The sequence below is a fragment of the Xenopus laevis genome, chromosome 5L, assembly GCF_017654675.1.
Source record: "Xenopus laevis strain J_2021 chromosome 5L, Xenopus_laevis_v10.1, whole genome shotgun sequence".
Classification (NCBI taxonomy): Eukaryota; Metazoa; Chordata; class Amphibia; order Anura; family Pipidae; genus Xenopus; species Xenopus laevis.
Window position 1 is genome coordinate 84,257,863 of NC_054379.1, and position 22,198 is coordinate 84,280,060.

Sequence of the window (22,198 nt, forward strand, 5' to 3'; positions counted from 1 at the left end):
CAGAAACCAGGACTTAGTGGTCCAGTGGCCCCCTCTGGGGGGGTAATGTCAGGAGCGCCCGATGGTGCTCCGCTCCTCTTTGGCGCCGCAACCAAGATGGCGGCGCCCATAGCTGCCACGTGGACAACGGCACCAGTGCAGTGATGCCGGCGCGCAGACGCATGACATCATCATGACGCGTCTGGCGCCAAAATTCTAAATAAAAGGAAGCTGAGGTCACGGGTTCAATCCCCGAGGATTTGTTTGTCGAAATTCCTGGGTGTTCTATAATTCATCTTGTATTGATTCCTGGACTTTGACCTTGCCTAAACCTTGACTTTGCTACTTTTCGGCCACCTATTGCCTGAATATCGACTACGACTACTCCTGATCCATAATTGTACTGCGAACTTGGACTTTGCCTGAAGCTTCCTCCTTGGTCCGCAAACCTCCCACTGGGAGCCGATAGGCCCTCTGACAAACTTCAAGCTACCATGTTTTTGTCTTCTGGATTATAGATTACTTATAAAACTCCCCACCATACATTTTCTCCCTCAATGAAAGGAAACAAGCATATTTAAATTATGTTAAACAGTTGTCTAGGTATGGTATATACTTCATAAGTATTTGTGAAAAACCATGTTCAAGTGCTAATTTTGTTGTTTATTTTCTGTTACATATTTATTTCTGAAATTATATATTTAACGTTACTGTTATGCAATTATTTTTTTTATTGGGTAACATAGGTACCATTAATTTATAATTCCCTATTATGATGCACAATATGGTTTATCCAGAGTGCTTAAATACAAGGTGTTAAACACTGTCATTCTACATTGGGAACAGTGTGAAGTTTAATTTCACAGTACAAAGCACAAATTGGTTGATTTTGTGATCAGAGGCGTAGCACAAAGCACCTGCAGGCTGCATAAGAAATGCAGAATTTCCATCTGCTTTTGTACAGAGAAAAGCTGATTTATTCTGTGACACTAGAATAAGTTTTAACTCATGAGTTTAACTCATGCTGTTAATTAAAAATATGTTTTTATTAATATACATTTTGAAAAATGCATAACCTTTTCCCAAACAATTTCCATTATCATCTTTTAGAATTATACACAAATGTTTAAATATGAACATCGTCATCTGCTTGAGCCATGTATTTTTAATTAGATTCTGTGGAATAGAAGCATTATACATTTAGTGTACAAGACAAAGGCTTAAAGTAAAAGTATTTAACATGGAAAAAGTCATTTTTAGTCATATTTAGTCACAATTTTCATTTACCTGGAATTAATATGTACGGTTTTCATACTTATTAAGGGACACTACTTCTTATTTTTTTCTCCAATTATTTAGCTAAAGGAAAAGTCAAAAGATGAATGTGAAAATAAAACCATAACCCTGCTATATCTTGGTTGTACTGTGCACAATTGCCCAGGACAGGTAAAAAAAGAAGCCTCAATCCAAAAACAGAATCTTTAGGACTCATTCATAAACACTAGAGATATTTGAACCTGGGCAGTAACCCATAGCAACCAATCAGTAATTACATTTTTTTTTCAACCAGCTGCAGGTAGAGCAAAGCAAAGATTTAGGGGGAGATTTATCAATGGTCAAATTTAGAATTTATGTGATTTTTTTTTACTCTAATAAATTCGAATATATTCAAAACTTCAATCTTATCATATTTAAGAAAAAACTTGAACGTCTAAAATTCGAACGAATGTTGCTGACCCGAAAACTTGAATCAATTAGAATGAAACTTGATTAAAGTTTTTCTCAGAAAAAAACTCCAATGTCAGGAAGGCTACTAACATCTTTAAATGGGTCAACTGACCTCTGCCATTGACTTTTTTATGAATTTGGTAGGTTTTAGGTGGTAAACATAAAAATTATAACTTTTTCCATGGTCGAGATGTGATAAATCTCACTTTTAAATTTACATTCGAGTTTGTGCTTTTCAATTCGAATTTGTGAGTTTTGACAATTCAAATTTAATCTCCGAACCTTAATAAATCTGCCCCTTAATTAGTTGCAATTGATTATTGCTTAGGTGCAAATGTATATAGTGTTTATAAATGAGCCCCTTAATATCTTCAGTACAGTGTCATTGCTCCATGACTGAAGCCAGTAAAAATTTTTTGAGTTAAATAATTTCCTTCATCCTGCACCACACGTGTTGCACAGCAGTTAGCACATAAGGTGGAATAAGAAAGACATCCAATGATGTATTCAACAAAATAACTAATTTAAAGGGATACTGTCATGGGAAAATTTTTTTTTTCAAAATGAATCAGTTAATAGTGCTGCTCCAGCAGAATTCTGCACTGAAATCCATTTTCTCAAAAAAGCAAACAGATTTTTTTATATTCAATTTTGAAATCTGACATGGGGCTAGACATTTTGTCAATTTCCCAGCTGCCCCTGGTCATGTGACTTGTGCCTGCACTTTAGGAGAGAAATGCTTTCTGGCAGGCTGCTGTTTTTCCTTCTCAATGTAACTGAATGTGTCTCAGTGGGACATGGGTTTTTACTATTGAGTGTTGTTCTTAGATCTACCAGGCAGCTGTTATCTTGTGTTAGGGAGCTGTTATCTGGTTACCTTCCCATTATTCTTTTGTTTGGCTGCTGGGGGGGAAAAGGGAGGGGGTGATATCACTCCAACTTGCAGTACAGCAGTAAAGAGTGATTGAAGTTTATCAAAGCACAAGTCACATGACTTGGGGCAGCTGGGAAATTGAAAATATGTCTAGCCCCATGTCAGATTTCAAAATTGAATATAAAAAATTTTTTTGACGTTACTGTTCCTTTAATGAGCAACTGTAATGAATCTTGGTATGCTAGGCCAACTTATCAATATTTTGGGGCTGTGCTGTGGGGCCCAGTAGCATCTAGTTATGCCACTTTTCCGTATGCATTTGCAACAATCCCATTGTCCAAACATTTTAACAGAGACTTGCTCTTCAGAATGTAAAATCTTAATAAGTAACGGAAGGGTTAAAATATAGGTTAACAATATGAATTCTAAAAAGCAAACATATAATTAATAAATAACTGAACAAAATAAAAGTACCTATAAGAATATTTTTTTTTCAATATGTGTTTACATAATACCAATAAATATTTTTTTATTTAATAAACAAGCCTGTTTCAGAATATCTGGTGTTTCCTCTTGATTGTTTGACCCACCTCATATTTGCCCTTAAGCCAATATTGTTTGTCTCAAAGTTACCAATGCCTTTTGCTTAGATTGCATTAAAAAATTTATTTAAAAAAATCAAATTTTTCAAACTCGGATGAATTAAATCCACCCAAAAACTTGAATCGAATTCAAATCTGTCAGGAAGGCTACAAACAACTCCAAATTGATCCCTGGACGTCTCCCATTGACTTAAATGGCAATTCAGCAGGTTTTTGGTAGCAAATAGTCACATTTGAGTTCTTAAAGGGTCAGAGTATAAATCTCAAATTAAAAATCAAAATTAAAATCAAAGTAAAAATTTTTTAAAAACGAATTTGAATAACTCCTTAGTCGAATTTGACAGTTTTGACCATAAACATTTTTCAAAAATTCAAATTTTCAATTCAGATAACTCTGCCCCGAGTATGCCGTTTGGTTTGGCTTAAAAGATATAGTAATTATTATGCATCAAGAATTTAAAAAATACTTGTTCAAACTTTCAAACAATTAGTCCCTACATTTTGTAAACAGAGGCACAATGTTTAAGCTCTATGAAGACTGCTGCTAACAAATTAAATTCACACCCATAGCCTGTATGCTAACCAGCTGCGTAAAATCTATTGAAAGTTTCATTTAATTATGTTTTTGAAGCTAGCGAAGGCTTCATTCTCCAACTAAGATAAATGTATTAAGACCAAGGAATTGACATACAACATACCCATGGGAGTTCCCACTCCATAACCTTTTGAATCTATAAGGCCTCCAATCTGTGTCAGGTTACAGTTGCGTTGTGTAACAAATTCAATGGTTGTTGACTCCATTAGAAAAGCATAATCAGAGGTTAGCACACGCTGGATACCTTCTTCATTATTTTTGACAAGCACCGACTGGCTTCTACTATTCATAAAAGCCCACATCTTTTCATATGTGGGGATTCTTGATTTCTACAAAAAACAAGAAAGAAATAGATGAACATGTTTTGAAAAAAACTAGATTAATTTTTTATCGCTGGATCTTTTATTTTATTTTTGAGGGATAATTTTAATTGTAGGTTGATATTATTGAAGCAATTTAAACTTAAAACTACATTTTTTCAATATGAGAAATCAATAATTAATTACACATAATTACACACCTAACAAGTGTCAACAGTGCTTTGTTCTTAACTCAGTTTAGGAAAACCACTATTATTTGTATACCTTGCAGATACAGTAAATATACTGAGGTTCAAATCATTTACATGCTCCTTAATACAATGCAGATGTGTCCTAAAAGTTAAGTATTATTGCATTATAAACCATTACATACAACAATATTACTGTTGTTGTAATGTAAAATAGTACAAAACAAAATGTTTTACAGCAGTAAAGAAATTATTATTTTAATAAAATCTAATTTTGTTCACATTATTGTTGCATTGGATCTCCTCTGGTCAACTACGTTATTGGGTTACCTTTATTATATCACACTTTATTACACCTCTGTTATATCACATGTAGACTATCTTGCTGATCAACCGATATTCATCCACATGCACAGAGACACATTTTTTATTTCATAACACGAAGACCTGTACTTCATTCTTTACATTCTTCAATAATGACAATAGCATCTTTATATCTTAAAGCAAAATATTGATTTTACATTTTTATGCATTTCTTCACATGGCTAGCTTACACAAAGCCTTGGGCTTTGTGATTACATTTTTAAAACCCTGTATCTATTAACAAAGGCCTCTATACTGAAGATAATGTAAAATAAAAAAAATATTTCTCTGTTATCTTCTTATTTGTCTCATTAATCTAAAATTATAAGATTTCTGTTTTGGTTATCCCCAACTCTTGTCTCGGACCATTCTTGCCAAATAAAAACTCTACACGTGATATTGATAGAAATGCCATGTTATATAATCTGAGTTTAATGCAGCAACCTAAGCTTTTAGCATCTTTCTAACAGCAAAAATCCAGGCATTTAAAGTTGTCCCAGAGGGTTACCATCTTGTATTTTGAGAAGTGTCAGTGGCACTACCCATGCTTAGTGTGCTTTATGCAGCTGTTGAGCTTTATGGGCTGTTCCAAGCAGAAAATTAGGTTTGCCTGTCAAAGAAGCTGATGTAACAGGACTGTTCATTACATTCTGAGGTTAATTCTGCTGGTTTCAAAGGTACCATGTAATGTGAATCTTAATTAAATTCTAATCAGCCTTATATTGTGACATTTTTATTCTATGTGTGAAAAGTAATAAATATGTTATATTTTATTTTTAAGATACATTTTTTATCCTAAACAAGAAGAGCTTTCAAAACATTAGTGACATTACATTAAAAAATGAAAATATAGCAAAATCCAAAACCATGTAGTCACTATGCTGCGGATTTTATCTTTATTTGGTTATTATATGATCTACAAATCACCATAAAAATAAGTAAAATGTATTTACTGTTTGCTTGCATGAAAACATTAGATTTCTCTTTTAAAGCTTCATTGAGGCTTGAAAACCATTTAAAGAAATTATTTACATTTTATGTGTCAGCAGAAAAGCAGAAAACAGTTAAAACAGTTCAAATGGCACCCTCACCCACCTAACTGTTTTTTCATGCTTCACAGAGCTAAAATGAAAAAGCTAGACAATGTGTATCTGACAATAATGGAGTTGATGTAGTAAAGGAGTGTAAAGAAAATCACTTTTCTCCTTCAGCCAATAGCATGTTTTTAAACAGTTTAGCAAACTGTAACTTAATTTTCCTAATACTACAGTACTAGGAAACAATTTTACAAGTCTCTTTGAATGTCAATTTAATTTTGACAGGAAAGGTAAAAATAAAATTAGATTTATTAGATTCTAACCTGCTAGGCAAGAATTTTATAAAGCTGTTACAATATCACTCAGATATTATGAAAATAAAATAATACAATTTGATTGGTTTAAGAAGACTTAAATAAGAAATACTTTAACAGATCACCTATATGTCCAAATTTTGTTATCCTGGGTTATACCCAGCAAAGTTACAGAACTTCTAATGTTCACAGAAGCTTAAAATGGCCTATCTATCTATCTATCTATCTATCGATCGATCGATCTATCTATCTATCTATCTATCTATCTATCTATCTATCTATCTATCTATCTATCTATCTATCTATCTATCTATCTATCTATCTATCTATCTATCTATCTATCTATCTATCTATCTATCTATCTATTGACATTGACAATATCTTCCAAACATGGCACCTATTTCTAAAACTTGAATGCTCATTCTCTATTCAAATTTTTAAAAAATGTAAAGCTTTGGCATTTAAAAGCTTGTGAATTCATTTTTCAATAAGAAAAATGTATTGTCAAAATCGAAGCAATGTTTTGACAGGATGTCTCCTCAGTTGACCCTTCGCTTTTAGCCATCCCACTTAACCCCATTGTTACATACCTCAACACCAGGAGCCAGAAATGGGGTAAAATGGTCACAGCATATTATTATTATCAAATAAATAGTACCTTGCCAGCATCACCCCCATGGCAAAATTCAAAGCCAGAAGAGATCGCTACTATGCTTTGCCGTTCCTCACTGAAGACTCAAGATCAGCACTTTGTCATTACACCACTAAGTATTAGGCTGCCTTTACCTACAGAAAGGATGGCCCCAAACTCTGCTACCAGCAGGAGCTGCATCTTCCACCATGAGAGAAGTTCAGCAGCCCTGCTTCTGGTTCTGAATCTGCAGTGTCTCGATGACATGAAATCCAAGTGGGCTGTCACCTATCACAAGCAGTAGTTGTGTCTGTATCAATCAACCCACAACCCTTTCTCCCGCTTCTAGAAACTTCCTGTGCAGTACTCTGGCAAGGTCCTACCACTAGTGATGAGCGAATCTGTCCCGTTTCGCCAAAATTTTGGCAAAAAGAATTGAGAATTGTGAAACGCATTGAAGTCAATGAAGTCAAAATTGTTTTTACGAGCAACAGTTTTTTTACGCTCCCGACAAATTTTCTTGCTTCAAATGCATTCAAGTCAATGCGTGTTTTTTCTTGTTGCAACTTTTTTTTGTCTCTGGGACTTTTTTGTGCAAATGCATTACAGTCAATGGGGTTTTTGTTATGTTTTTTTTTGTAATGGCGACCTTTTAGCCTAATGCATCGAAGTTAAAGAGATACTGACACCTGAAATTAAACTTTTTTTTACATCTATTATAATATTGGCTTTGCAAGCTACTTCTAACTTTGCCATAAAGTATTTGCATGATGCTTTTACATTACCTGTCTGATCCCCCATGTTCCTGTATGAGGGGGCTGCCATATTTGTGCAGCAGGAGTCCGTTAGCATTAGAAACTGTAACTAACAGGCTGAGACGGGACAGTCAGGTTGGCAAAGTCAGAGTGTCAGAGAGTCAGGCTTAGGAACTTCAACTAACAATTATATACAAAAACAACCCTTTCAGCAAAAAATGATCAACATGACCTATAGGTAACATTTAATGTACATTCATATGCTAAAATTCATTTTTTAGTGTCAGTATCACTTTAATGGGGATTTTTTCTTATGCCAACTTTTTTCTCAGTGGCATTTTTTTCTCCCATTTCGATTAGTAGAAAAGAGGTTCCATCTATATATGTGGAAGGGTTTTTTTACAGTGAGAGCTGTAAAGATGTGGAAGATAACTCATAGTACAAGTTGATCCAGGGACTAGATTGCCATTTTGGAGTCAGGAAGAACTTTTTCCCCCTCTGAGGCAAATTGGAGAGGCTTCAGATGAGTTTTTTTGCTTTCCTCTGGATCAACTAGCAGTTAGGCAGGTTAAAATAGAGTTTAAAGGTTGAAATTTTTTTTTCAACCTAACTTACTATGTTACAATGTTACCTACCAATTACGCCTCAAAAAATTCCTTTCTGACCCCAATGGTGATCAGAAACATTCCCAGGATCAAGCATTTGACATTCATTTAATATGAATGATAACATGCAGGCTCTCACATTTATACTGCATACCCATACCAAAACCATAATATAACAGTACATACAGGAAAACATCCACATTCAGTTATTAATTGATAATATGAGAACGGACATAAAAAAAACTCCAGACATTTCACAAAATAGGCAAAAAAGTGGGCAGGGTGGGTGGGATGTTTCTACCTGCTCAGAAGATAAGGAAGTGAATTGCTTCTTCCCTTGACATCACATCCTTCTATTACTCCACCCCCAGCTCAGCTTTCCCCCACTTTGACTCATTGCTTATCACCCAATCACAGCTGCATCTGACTCTTCCAATCTTTAAACCTAAACCAGTGTAATCTGGCTACTGTCATTTAGATCCCTTGTCGCGCAGTCCCTGCATCTATAGCTCCAGGGCTTTCCTTTTCAATTAGAGGTTTATAACATTTTCAAATTGTTTTGAGAGATGGTAGACTTATAGAAAATGATGAATAGAACAATTTGTTTTTTCCCTGGTTTTATTCAATTAAGTTTTTCTATTCAAATTTTTAATGTCGTTTTTTATTTGAATCTAAAAAAAACGTTAAAATTTGCACATTTAAATCTGATAAATAGGCCTCCCTATATCAAATATTTCAATGACTAATAGAAAGGTTTAAACCTTAGTAAATAAGACAATGGAAATTCTCATTAACAGAATAGCTGCATCATTGATAGTTATACAATTGTTGAGACCCACATTGTAGTGCAAGTATAATGGTCTTTGGATAAAATGGAATAACTTTCATTTCCTTTATACTATAGGCTGCAATATCTTTCGTAGTCATTAAAATATTCCATGTGCAAAGTTAGTCTTTCTCCTAGGTATTGATGATTGATGCTGAGTTGTCTTTTCAGTCTGTTTGAATAAGAGCTGACAAAGGTTCAGGGTTGAGAAAACTTCTTAAAGTCTGAGACTTTCCACAGATGTGTTAATTTGTTTGTATCTGATGTGCCTAAGGGATTTACAAAAAGCTTTTTATTCCCAGATTATTTCTTCTCCAGGATACATTGGGTTTACGCAAAGGAAGGTGGTGTGGAATGCCCAAGATATTGAAAAAAAAAAACTAAAGTAAAGAATGGCCATCAAGGAATGTTATGGATATGGTGAACATTCCAGAGTTCAATTTCTATATCTCCAATCTTTTTTTCTGAAAGTGCAAAGAAGAACCGTAAAGAATATACTTTTGTACACCATTTTAAGTAAGGTTTTACTGTATGCTTTTCGCTACACCTAGGCCTAGTCAGTTTATACATTATGCTCAGAATTGTTTCAGCAATAATTTGTCACCCATTCAGAGTAAAGCAGTGATTCACTTGTAGTGTAGAAGTTTTGCCAACCTTAAAGGGAATGCAATTTTTTTAAATATCACCTCCTAAATTTTTATATACTTTTGTGTAGAATTTGCAGAATTGTGACAATGTTATTAAATTATTTCTTTGTTAAAATCTAAATACAAATTTGGTACAGAGATATGTCAATCCCCATAACACTAGAAGTATATTCAGCTTTATGCTTTGAATGGGTTAAAGCCCTAATGATCAGTAATCTCAACATGCAAGCCTCAGGAAAAGTTAACTTTCATCTGACAGACAGCACATTTATTACATCTGACTGCATTTAACTATAGCACTCAGAATCCAATCAGGAGCAGGAACTGCTCATGCAACATTTTATGATGCAGCTTATTATACACTACAGGAGAAGTACTTTTTTCATGCTGTGATTTGAAACAAGCTCATTAGACAGTGCTACAAAGAGAAAAACACTATGTATAAGAGCAACTTCATCAGCAAAGATACAAGTATTTTTTGTGTTTCAACAGATAAGCAATCAACATTTATTTCAATAATCTATAAAAAATAAAAGCATTATTATATGTAATTATACATTAATGATAATGTTAAGGAAACATTGATACATAAGGTATAGACTTATGCTCAGAATTCTTTAAGTTTTCTTAAATTCTTTGACCTAATAAACGAGCATATACAGTACTAACCATAGTACACTGTACTAGTCACAATTGTAAGACATGCATAGAGGTCAGGGCTTTCGAAAACTATGCATATACCTTATATCTTTAAATCTTTGTCTCTGTATGTTTAGCAACAAAATAAAGCTAGTTGTGAAATACTCTTTTTTTTAAATTCACTTCCACCTAATTTTCTAATCTATCTTAAAGTTTCTTACTTGTTACTCGTAACCTTCTGATGACCAGTGCATTCATAATGCCAACCTATGCTGTGAAATTAACTTGTTTTTTTGATTAATTTTAAGGGTTTTTCATATCATCTAGTTACTTTAAAACTTCTGTGTTTTACTATGTCCTATGTACAGGTATGGGACCTGCTATCCTGAATGTTCAGGACCTGTCATTTTCTGGATTGGGGATCTTTCTGTAATTTGGATATCCATACTTTAAGCCTACTAAAATATAATTTAATCATTCATTGAGGTCTGGCATAGTGCTGACTGGCGAATTGCTAATGTGGTGCCTCTATTCTAAAAAGGATCCCATGCTCAGCCTCAAAATTATAGGCCAGTTAGCCTGACATCAGTGGTAGGAAAGCTTTTCGAAGGGTTAATAAAGGATAAGATACTGGACTTTTTAGAAAATCATAATGCTATGAGTGTGTGCCAGCATGGTTTAATGCGTAATAGATATTGCCATACTAACTTAATTTCTTTTTATGAGAAGGTAAGTAGTGATGGGTGAATTTATTCCCCAGGCTCGAATTCGCAGCGAAAATTCGCTGGCGTTAAAAAAAAATGGACAGCGGCATCAAAAGCGAACGACAGCGCAGTTTCCCAAATTTTTTGCAGTTTTTCCAAATTTTGCGTGAAATTCGCAAATTTTTTGCCAAAACACCCCAGATTCGTCCATCACTAAAGGTTAGCAGGTAACCTAGATTCTGGGATGGCAGTGGATGTAATTTACTTAGACTTTGCTAAAGAATTTGATATAGTGCCGCACAAAAGGTTACTGGTTAAATTAAGGAATGTTGGCTTGGAACATAGTATTTGATCCTGGATAGAGAACTGGCTAAAAGTTAATGGCTAGATCCATTATTGTTGTTCAACAATCACATTTTTTTTAAAAAATGGGCGTTAGTTTGAGCGGTCTTTCTCTCTTAGGGCTCTTACTGACGAGCAGTTGAAACTGCGCTCCCCTGCGTTCCATTTTTCTGCTTCAGCCACAGGGGAGCGCAGGAATAGACACATTTAGCTTTTTTCAATGGGGATGTACTCACACAGGTGCGTGTATGAGCGTAACGCAGGTTGAGACGCAACATGCTGCATTTTATCTGCGTTTGGCGCCTACACGCACCTGTGTGAGTACAGCCCCATTGAAAAAAGCTAAATGCATCTATTCCTGCTCTCCCCTGTGGCGGAATGCAGAAAAACGGAATGCAGGGAGCGCAGCTTCAACTGCTCGTCAGTAAGAGCCCTTAAAAGCAGCAAAAGCAGGTGGCTGGGGGAGGATCTAGCACACACAGGTTGAAACCAAGGTTCAGGAGACATTTAACAAGTAATGCTATTAAGCAGAGAGGTAAAAGACCTTTTATACTATGACCAGAGGTAAACAAGTTAGGGACCACTGTGTGGGGGTTTACCTTGATGTGGTATGGTGGCTTATCAATTTTATTATCATAACTTTGTAACAAAAAAATTATTTTTTTTTTTTTTTAAAAAATACATGCACTTCCATATTAATTGAATTACTTAGACAGGGGACCAGGGAATGTGCATTGATTAACTGGCCAGGTCAGTAGCATTCCCATTGTAATTAAACATATTATAATTTAGCTTTACAACCCCCCTTTTTTGTATTTGAACTGTTTTATTATTACAGAGAAAAAAAAGGAACTTATTTTTAAAAAGTAGAATTATTTACTTATAATGGTGTCTATGGGAGATGGTCTTCCCATAATTCGGAGCTTTCTAGATCGTGGTATAAACAGATCCCATACCTGTATTTACATTCAGGAGCAGAGACTGTTCTACTGTACTATCTTTTATTTTATATTCTCTTATTGTTAGCTACATTTGTGTTCTTTTCATTTCTGTTTATCATACTAATGATGCATGGGGAAAGGACTTTATTTGTAACATGCTAAAGGATGTAGGCACCCTATAACATATGAATCTTTCAAACACAGATATTAACATTGTATACTTATACATCTTTTCATTTAGCTACCCTCCCTTCAGTTTTTGCCTAGTATCCTCTGATGTCCCATTCCTTTAGTCCATAAAACCCATACCATGCTTTTCTATTTGCTAACTACCCAACTGCCTTGCTAGTTGTTGTTTGGTCTGATGTCCCAGTCCTTCAGTCATTGTCTGTTTCCCAGTGGTATATTTTTCAAAGTTTCCAAGGTGAGAACCCTGCCTCAGGCGGCATTCTGCAAGGGCAGCGAGTGAAATAGCGCTCACTGCACTGGCGATGCGGTCCCCATTGGACCCGCTCATATGCTAAATTTTGAGGGGGGGGCATTGGGTTGCTGTCTCAGGTGGCAGCTATGGCCTATGCTAATGAAAGTTTATTTGCTCAAGTCTAAATGTGTGGCCTCATGTTCTTTTCTATAGAAAAATGTCTAGTTAGCATGCTTGCTCACAAGATAATTTGTGATTCTATAAAAAATAGCTCCTGGATGTCCTTAAAGGGATACTGTCAATATTTTTATGATATAGTATTTATTGCTAAATTACACTGTGTACATTACATGTAATTTATTCTATCATTTAAAAAAATGTCTTGAACCAAGAAATTTAGTTTTTTTAGTTGTAATATTGGTGTGTAGGCAGCATTCTCAAGTCAGCTAGTTGTGAAATATTTTTTTTTTTCAAATTCCCTTCCACCTAATGTTCTAATCCATCTTAAATTTTTTTACTTGTTACCCGTGACCTTCTGATGACCAGTGCATTCATATTGCAAACCTATGCTGTGAAATGTACTTGTTTCTTTGATTCGTTTTAAGGGTTTTTTTTCATCTCTTCAAGTTACTTTAAAACTTCTGTGTTTTACTATGTTCTGTGTACAGGTATGGGACGTTTTATCTAGAATGCTCAGGACCTGTCATTTTCCAGATAGGGGATCTTTCTGTAAATTGGATATCCATACATTTTGCCTGGTCATGTACTTTGAGAAATAGCGAGCACTTTACATTGGAACTGCTTTCAGGCAGGCTATGGTTTCTCCTACCCAAAGTGACTGAAGGAGTCACGACTTGGGACTATTGAGTGCTGTTCTCATATCTATCACTAGGTGGGGCATGGGAACATATTTAGCAATGCTGGTATCAGGGAGTTTTTTTTATTACTTACCCATTGTTCTGCTGATGGGCTGCTTGGGGGAAAAGGGAAGGGGTGATATCACTCCAACTTACAGTGCAGCAATAAGTTTATCAGAGCTCATGAATGTTGGCACCTGGTAAACTGACATGCCCAGCCCCCATGTCAGATTTCAACATTAAATATTAAAAAAATGGTTTGCTCTTTTGATCCCCATTAGGTCATCATTTCCTAACAATATGAGAGTTTGTTTTCTTTTTTAGCGGGCATGCATGACTGATCTAGCTGTGGTCAAATGCCCCTTTTGACTGATTCATTTGGTAGTCTGATAGCCACAACAATGTTTTAAATATGTATAAAACCAACCTGAATTAAAAAAAGGTTAGTTTGCATTGTATAATGAATCCAATCTCTGTTTGCATTGTGAGCAAGCTGCAGTGACAGATGCAACATATTTACTATTGAAGGGAACATACGCTACCTATAAATTCTTTTAGTTGTTTTTCTGGACTCATGAGGCATAATTAATTTGTTTTACACAAAAACATTTGATAATGATAATATAACTGGTAGCTTTTCTAGTGTGCATATGCTTTTAAAATCTCTTTGGGTTTCATTGAAGGGATTAATTCTTTTATTTGAGTTATTCCAGTGTTATACTTAGGCATACCTCAATTTGTTGAGGAAACTTAAAGATGAAAAAATGTCATTGACATATACTTATGTTGAAAAAGGAGGTATGCTGCCCCTTTAAATGCTGATATTTAGAACTTCACATTTTGTTATGTTAATTGAAAGATAGAATAACTGCAAAATCAGTGCCATTACTGCAAGAAAATTGTTAGCTATGCATGGGATGAAGTTACAAATACTGATAAGTCATCTATGTAGCTGACATGGTAAGAATATATAGTATGAATAAGTAACAGTAAAACATGCAGGATAAAAACTAGGGGTAGGCAGGAAACACAAATTCCTAGGGCACAACTGTGAGGGCACCAGGCATGTACCCCTTGTTCCATTCTTTATTTACCTCTCCCGCCAGCAAACTTGCACATGCACTTGTGAGGAGGGGGCCAACAAACTACAATGCCTATGGAGTCCAACCAGCTTGGATTAGCACTAACAAAAGGCAATCACTTACTTATGCCATTTTGGGTTGGCACTGAGGCATACAGTACAAGATCTGATTGGTTTCATCTAAGATGATCTAGTTAACCCAAAGTAAGGACTTCATTGTCATCTGTTGAGAGCATCAGGAGACCCTTGTCAGGCATCTTTGCACTATTACTCAGTACTCAGAGATAATGTGATGTGTTCACTGTATGCTATTACTGTATGTTAACCTGGTCATAAAACTAAAAATTCGTTGTTTGTTTTAATGTTTTAACTATTATTTTAGTGTCAATCCAATGCAATTTTCCCAGCGCTTCCCTTAACTTTTAGTAAGTGGGCTCACCTTCTTAATTGGGACTCACCATAAAGACCAAAAGATTCATCAATACACGTTGTATGAAGGAGGCCACAAAGCATCCGCAGTACTGTGCTGCAAAACTTTTATTCCAAAATATCCTGCTATGTGATTTCTTCACTGCTTGCTTGGATAATTGCTTGAGAAGGTGAAGCATTGTATGGTTTTAAATCTTGTACACACGTTTGGCTAATTACACTTGAGAAAGGGTCCTTGCTGACTCAAAACATGTCGTGTACTGCAGATGCTTTGTGGCCTCCTTCATACAACGTGTATTATTTAAGTGTATGGCACCAGGTCTCTGTTAAACAGTGAGACAGCTCTACAGATGCAACAGCAAATGAGTGTTTGCAGGATTTTACCAGCATTGTTTATGACCTTAAATGTAATGGATGTGTATCTGTTGAAATGCTATTCAATGCTTCATTCGTGAACTGTTCCTGCAAATCTTGTAAGACTAGTACTTGTAGCCATTTGAGCCCAGATACATAATAAAGGAGGGGGTAAAAAGGAGACATTCATTTGTGGAATTACTGTATTCCTTATTGATAATGCATGCTTATTATACTCTGTTCATTACATATTTTAGTAAATAATGTGAATTATAGCAGTATGTATCAGATTCTGTAACTTCTGTAAACACGGGATCCGCCTAAGGGGTCCATTATCGAACAATCCATTTTTTAAGAAAAAAAGCTCTAAAAATTAAAGACTTATTAAAGGAGAAGGAAAGGTAAAAACTAAGTAAGCCTTATCAGAAAGGTCCATCTAAATATACCAGTAAACCCCCAAAGTAGTGCTGCTCTGAGTCCCCTGTCAAAAGAAACACAGAATTTCTTTCCTTCTATTGTGTACACATGGGCTTCTGTATCAAACTTCCTGTCTTCAGCTTAAACCTCATTGCCCTGGGCAAGAGCATGCTCAGTTTGTTCCTTTCCCCCCCCCTCCCTTCTCTACTGTAATCTGAGCCATGAGCAGGGAGAGACTCAAGCAGGAAGTGATGTCACACCACATCAATACTGCCGCTCCTATCCTAAACAAACAGAGAGTTTCTAGAGCTTTTTACTCAGGTATGGTACAACATTCTACAGAATAAATATAGCATTCTAGCTTGCATTATTGCAGCTAATCTATTGGCAATAAAATGCCTCCGCAGCTTTCCTTCTCCTTTAAAAACCACGAAAAACCACGAAAACCACTAATACAAAACTTTGCCAGTTAAAAGTTGTCAAGGTCCTATAGAAGTCAATGGGAGCTGTGCTGATCCTATTGGACCACTTTAAATCCATTCAGATTTCACTATGTATTGTCTGAAAAACAATCATTAAGCGTAATCTTCCGTTCAAACTTTATTATTCTGATTTTTTAATAAATCTCATGATATTTATACTTTTAGGGGCCGATCCACTAACTTCGAGTGAAGGTTTCGAAGTTAAAAAACTTCGAATTTCGAAGTTTTTTTTTGGGCTACTTCAACCATCGAATGGGCTACTTCGACCTTCGACTACAACTTCGAATCGAAGGATTCGAAGTAAAAATCGTTCAACTATTCGACCATTCGATAGTCGAATTACTGTCTCTTTAAAAAATACTTCGACCCCCTATTTCGCCATCTAAAAGCTACCAAAGTCAATGTTAGCCTATGGGGAAGGTCCCCATAGGCTTGGCTAACTTTTTTTGATCGAAGGATATTCCTTCGATCATTGGATTTAAATCCTTCGAATCGTTCGATTCGCAGGATTTAATCGTTCGATTCGAAGGAATAATCCTTTGATCGTTCGATCGAACTATCTGCGCTAAATCCTTCGATATTCGAAGTGGAAGGATTTCAATTCCTAGTCGAATATCGAGGGTTAGAGATGTCGCAAACTGTTCGCCGGCGAACTTGTTCGCGCGAACATCGGGTGTTCGCGCTCGCCGGAAGTTCGCGAACGTCGCGCGACGTTCGCCATTTTGGGTTCGCCATTGTTGGCGCTTTTTTTTTGCCCTCTCACCCCAGACCAGCAGGTACATGGCAGCCAATCAGGAAGCTCTCCCCTGGACCACTCCCCTTCCCTATAAAAACCGAAGCCCTGCAGCGTTTTTTCACTCTGCCTGTGTGTGCTGAAGAGATAGTGTAGGGAGAGAGCTGCTGCCTGTTAGTGATTTCAGGGACAGTTGAAAGTTTGCTGGCTAGTAATCGTTTTGATACTGCTCTGTTATTGGAGGGACAGAAGTCTGCAGGGGTTTGAGGGACATTTAAGCTTAGGTAGCTTTGCTGGCTAGTAATCTACCTTCTACTGCAGTGCTCTGTATGTAGCTGCAGTGGGCAGCTGTCCTGCTTCTGATCTCATCTGCTGACTGCTGCAATAACAGTAGTCCTTGTAAGGACTGCTTTTATTTATTTTTTTGTTGTTTTACTACTACTACTACTACTACTATAAGAGCCCAGTGCTATTAGTCTAGCAGTGTTGGGGAGTGGGACTGGTGTGCTAATCTGCTGCTCCTAGTAGTTCAGCAGCACCAACTTTAATTTTTTTTTTTAATATTCATTTTTTTTTTATTTTACTTTTTTTTATTTTACTACCGCTGTAGTAGTGTATAAGTTGACCTTTTAGGCATTATTTGCCCTGTAGGCATTATTTGCACACTGTTTTCTTCAACCCGCCATCTAGCTGTGTGACCTTGTTCACATTCTGTCTAAATATCCATAATATTACCGTCTCCAGAAAAAACACCGGAGTGACTTTTTTCAAGCAGCATTCATATATTTTACGTAATCCTTATCCACCGCTGTAGTAGTGTATACGTTGACCTTGTAGGCATTATTTGCACAGTGTTTTCTTCAACCCGCCATCTAGCTGTGTGAGCTTGTTCACATTTTGTCTAAATATTGATAATATTATCGTCTCTAGAAAAACCACTTGAGTTACTTTTTTTCAAGCAGCATTCATATATTTTACGTAATCCGTATCCACCGCTGTAGTAGTGTATACGTTGACCTTGTAGGCATTATTTGCACACTGTTTTCTTCAACCCGCCATCTAGCTGTGTGACCTTGTTCACATTCTGTCTAAATATCCATAATATTACCGTCTCCAGAAAAACACCGGAGTGACTTTTTTCAAGCAGCCATAATATATTTTACGTAATCCGTATCCACCGCTGTAGTAGTGTATACGTTGACCTTGTAGGCATTATTTGCACACTGTTTTCTTCAACCCGCCATCTAGCTGTGTGACCTTGTTTACATTCTGTCTAAATATCCATAATATTACCGTCTCCAGAAAAAACACCGGAGTGACTTTTTTCAAGCAGCCATAATATATTTTACGTAATCCGTATCCACCGCTGTAGTAGTGTATACGTTGACCTTGTAGGCATTGTTTGCCCAGTTTTTTTGGCCGCAGCCACTGAAGCACAGAGGCCAGAAAAAATATGCCATATAAATGCTGAAAATAGTCATTTTTTGCCATACGTTGACTCAACGTATATGGCAAAAAATTACTATTTTCAGCATTTATATGGCATAATTTTTCTGGCAACTGTGCTTCAGTGGCTGCGACCAAAAAAACTGGGCAAACAATGCCTACAAGGTCAACGTATGGCAAAAAATGACTATTTTCAGCATTTATATGGCATATTTTTTCTGGCAACTGTGCTTCAGTGGCTGCAACCAAAAAAACTGGGCAAACAATGTCTACAAGGTCAACGTATGGCGAAAAATTACTATTTTCAGCATTTATATGGCATATTTTTTATGGCAACTGTGCTTCAGTGGCTGCGTCCAAAAAAACTGGGCAAACAATGCCTACAAGGTCAACGTATGGCAGTTGTTTAAAGAGAACAGTAGATTACTAGCCAGCAAAGCTACCTAAGCTAAAATGTCCCTCAAATCCCTGCAGACTTCTGTCCCTCCAATACAGAGCAGTATCAAGCAGATTACTAGCCAGCAAACTTACTATCATCTGTCCCTGAAATCACTAACAGCTCTCCCCCTACACTATCTCTTCCAAGCACACACAGGCAGATTTTTCAGATACATTTTTGCCCTTGATCCCCCTCTGGCATGCCACTGTCCAGGTCGTTGCACCCTTTAAACAACTTTAAAATCATTTTTCTGGCCAGAAATGTCTTTTCTAGATGTTAAAGTTCGCCTTCCCATTGAAGTCTATGGGGTTCGCGAACCGTTCGCGAACCGCTCGCATTTTTGCGCAAGTTCGCGAATATGTTCGCGAACTTTTTTTCCGACGTTCGCTACATCCCTATCGAGGGTTAATTAACCCTCAATATTTGACCCTTAGTGAATCGGCCCCTTATAGTTTGTGAGTTTAGTCGTGGTTTCAAAAACCTCAAAAAACACTAAAATCCAGTAATTGATAAATAGGACCTAAGTATACCACTAACAGGGTTGGGTCGCTTGTTTTTCACATGAGAAACCACGTGGTAGGAAGTAGATATCCCTCGCACACCCTGGCACTTCAAATAAATCGTTACCTGGTGCACAGTCAAAGAGGAATTGCCAACCTCTCAATCCCTCCAGGAACAAATGCAGATTAACTGGCACACAAGGGAAATGCTGACAGGACGAGCCCTTGCTAATTTTATTCTGCAATAAAATTAGCAAGGGCTAACCCTGACAGCAACGTTGCCCTCCATAATAAAATCAGCAAGGGCTCACCCTGACAGAATTTCCCTTGTGTACCAACTAATCTGCATTTGTTCATGTTGGGATAGTTTTTCCAACATGAGTGTTGAGTCTGTATGGGTTTAGACTTCTTGGTATCAAAAGGTCCATAACATGGCAAGCTATTCCATCTAGTCAGGGTGACATGTGATAATTATGTATAAAATAACTGTCTGTGCTGTTATCATGTACAATTCTTTAGAGAAATCTGGATGACATTGAATAATATGCCACATTCATGTAGAAAAGTAAATCAAACTTATGTATAAAATTATTAAGTGAAACATAAATAATTTTGATTTAGTAAGATATAAATACCCAATAAAGCTTTAGCTGCCCCTGTCAAAAGCCAGTAAGGGAGTTTTTTTAACTGAAAAAGAGCAAGGAATCCACTGAATGGAACACTTAAGGAAATCCTAAACAGACCATACCTAGAGAAAGAAGCTGAAATCCAGGAAGCTAAAACCTTGCGATAAGCACAGAACCACTAGAAAGAGAGGAGATTATAGCAGCTGGGAATCACTGAACAGGAAAAAGGCTGCTGGATGTGATAATATTAATGCTGAGCTTCTAAAAGTAGATTTAAATGGGGAAATGTAATAAAAGTTGGTTACGGGAAAACTATTTGCAACGCAAAAAGTTATGCCTTTGTGTGAACAAATTTTGCTTTGCTCAAATTTAATGTAGCTTTTACGACCCCGGAAACTGTTTAGCGACCATTTCCGACAGTGCAAGACCGTTTACAAATTTTATAGTTTACGCCAATGAGCAGTAAACGTAATAAACTTCTTACTGAAAAATTCGCTATGTTTGCTCCAACACCTTCAAGTACTTCTTAAGAGTGTGAAATTAAAATTCGCAATGTGAAATTAAAATTCGCAATGCGCAATTAAAATTCGTAATACAATAACAGTTTAAGGAACAATATTACATTGCGAGATGTGGATTTTTATTTTTATTGGCGCAAATTGTTTTTCTCTTTGCAACTTTAATTACATTCCCCCCTTAAACTCTTATTTGCTGACATCTGGAAAGTCATGCAGGTGCCTGAGGAATGGAACAAGAGAGTTATCAAGATACCCAAGATACATTTTCTCACCAGTTGTAACAACTGGCAGGGTGTCATACTTCTCTCTCTTCTCAGTTAGATATTAGAAAAAAATCATAAATTCAAAAATAATTTGTTGACTTCAAGAATGCTTTTGATAGACATTATAGGGACAGTCTTTAGTGTATCCTGAGAGCTTATGGCATACCACAACATTTGGTGCAGCTTATTAAAAGCTTCTACAAGAACCTTTTCTGCAGTGTGGGCAATATTGAGCTGCAATTTTAAGTGAATACTGATGTCAGAAAGGGATGCACAATGTCTGCAGTGCTTTTCAATTTTGCTTCCAATGGGTTAAGCAGCAGACAACTGATGATGTACCCAGAGGTATCAGGTGGACCCCCCTTTTAACATTAGAATACCTGGACTGTCCCACACTGGCTGTCATATACAGGAGAAGACAGAGAGTTTGTGCGCTAATGCTGATCAGATCGGATTAAAAGTCAACCATAAGAAAATTAGGACCTTGTTTTTGAAACACTAGCACCAATGAAGATTAGTGGCAAACTGCCATTAACAGATTTTCACTTACCTTGACAACAAAAAGATGGCAGCACTAAATTGACATCAGGATTAGGCTTATATAAACTAGAAACATTATGACTTCTATAAACAATGTTGGGATGTCCATGCAATATAGAATCATCACCAAAGTATGCCTATACCAAAGCTGTGTCTTATCAAACTGCTGAGTGCTGTTGTATGACAGAAAGTGACCTAGCCAAGGATCCTGTGCATCTTTTTGCCACAGAAGATGTCAAACTATGACTTTTTTACTCAGTTTCACCTAGAGGATATAGCCACCATAATAATGCAAAAGTTAAAGGTGGCTTGGAATTTATGGTGTAATAAAGCCTCAACATCCAACCAGACTCTGGTATCACTGGACACCAGATAAGAAGCAGAGGAGATGCCTAGATGGCCTAGAGTGATATGTTGGTAAACACAGTCTCAAATTTGTACAAAGGCAAGCAGAACTGAAAGTCATGTGTTGCTATATTACATGCCATTGAGCAAAAAAGCTATGATTTTGATGAAATAATTTGATAAATGTAAATATGCTACATCTGAATTTTATGAAAATGGACGGCATTATTGTGCTAATGTATGCATTCAATATTTAGGGGCCCATTTATTAAACCTAATATTTTCATACCCTAAAGCTGCTAAAATTCCAAATCCAAAAATATGCCATCTCAAACCTGTCAAAGCCATGTAAAAGTCAATGGCAGATGTCCCTGAAGCTGCTTCTTGACATGGTGATCAGGTTTTTGTCCCATAATCCGAAAAAGTATAGTTTTCACTTCAAAAATTATATAAAATCAAGTTTTAGGAACAGCAATTGTACGATACAAATGTTTGATGTTTTCAAGAAAAATTCTAATTCATGGAAGGGAGTTTGGTTGACTTGATTGATTCATTCAAGTTTGAGTAAATCATCCCTTATATATTAAAAAAAAAAGTCCTGCTTAAATGCATTTTTTAAAAACATTTTCTGATTACTGAAAATGTTCATTACTCTGT

At 36.3% G+C, this 22,198-nt stretch overlaps 1 protein-coding gene across 2 annotated transcripts in view; it reads right to left on the reverse strand.

The window, feature by feature from the left end:
• Positions 1-22,198, reverse strand: part of grik2.L (glutamate receptor, ionotropic, kainate 2 L homeolog) — a 322,471-nt gene that overhangs the window by 22,420 nt on the left and 277,853 nt on the right. For both annotated transcript variants that reach the window (XM_041562043.1, NM_001159686.1), the window contains 1 exon segment: positions 3,882-4,107. In XM_041562043.1, coding sequence (XP_041417977.1) covers positions 3,882-4,107 — 226 coding nt within the window.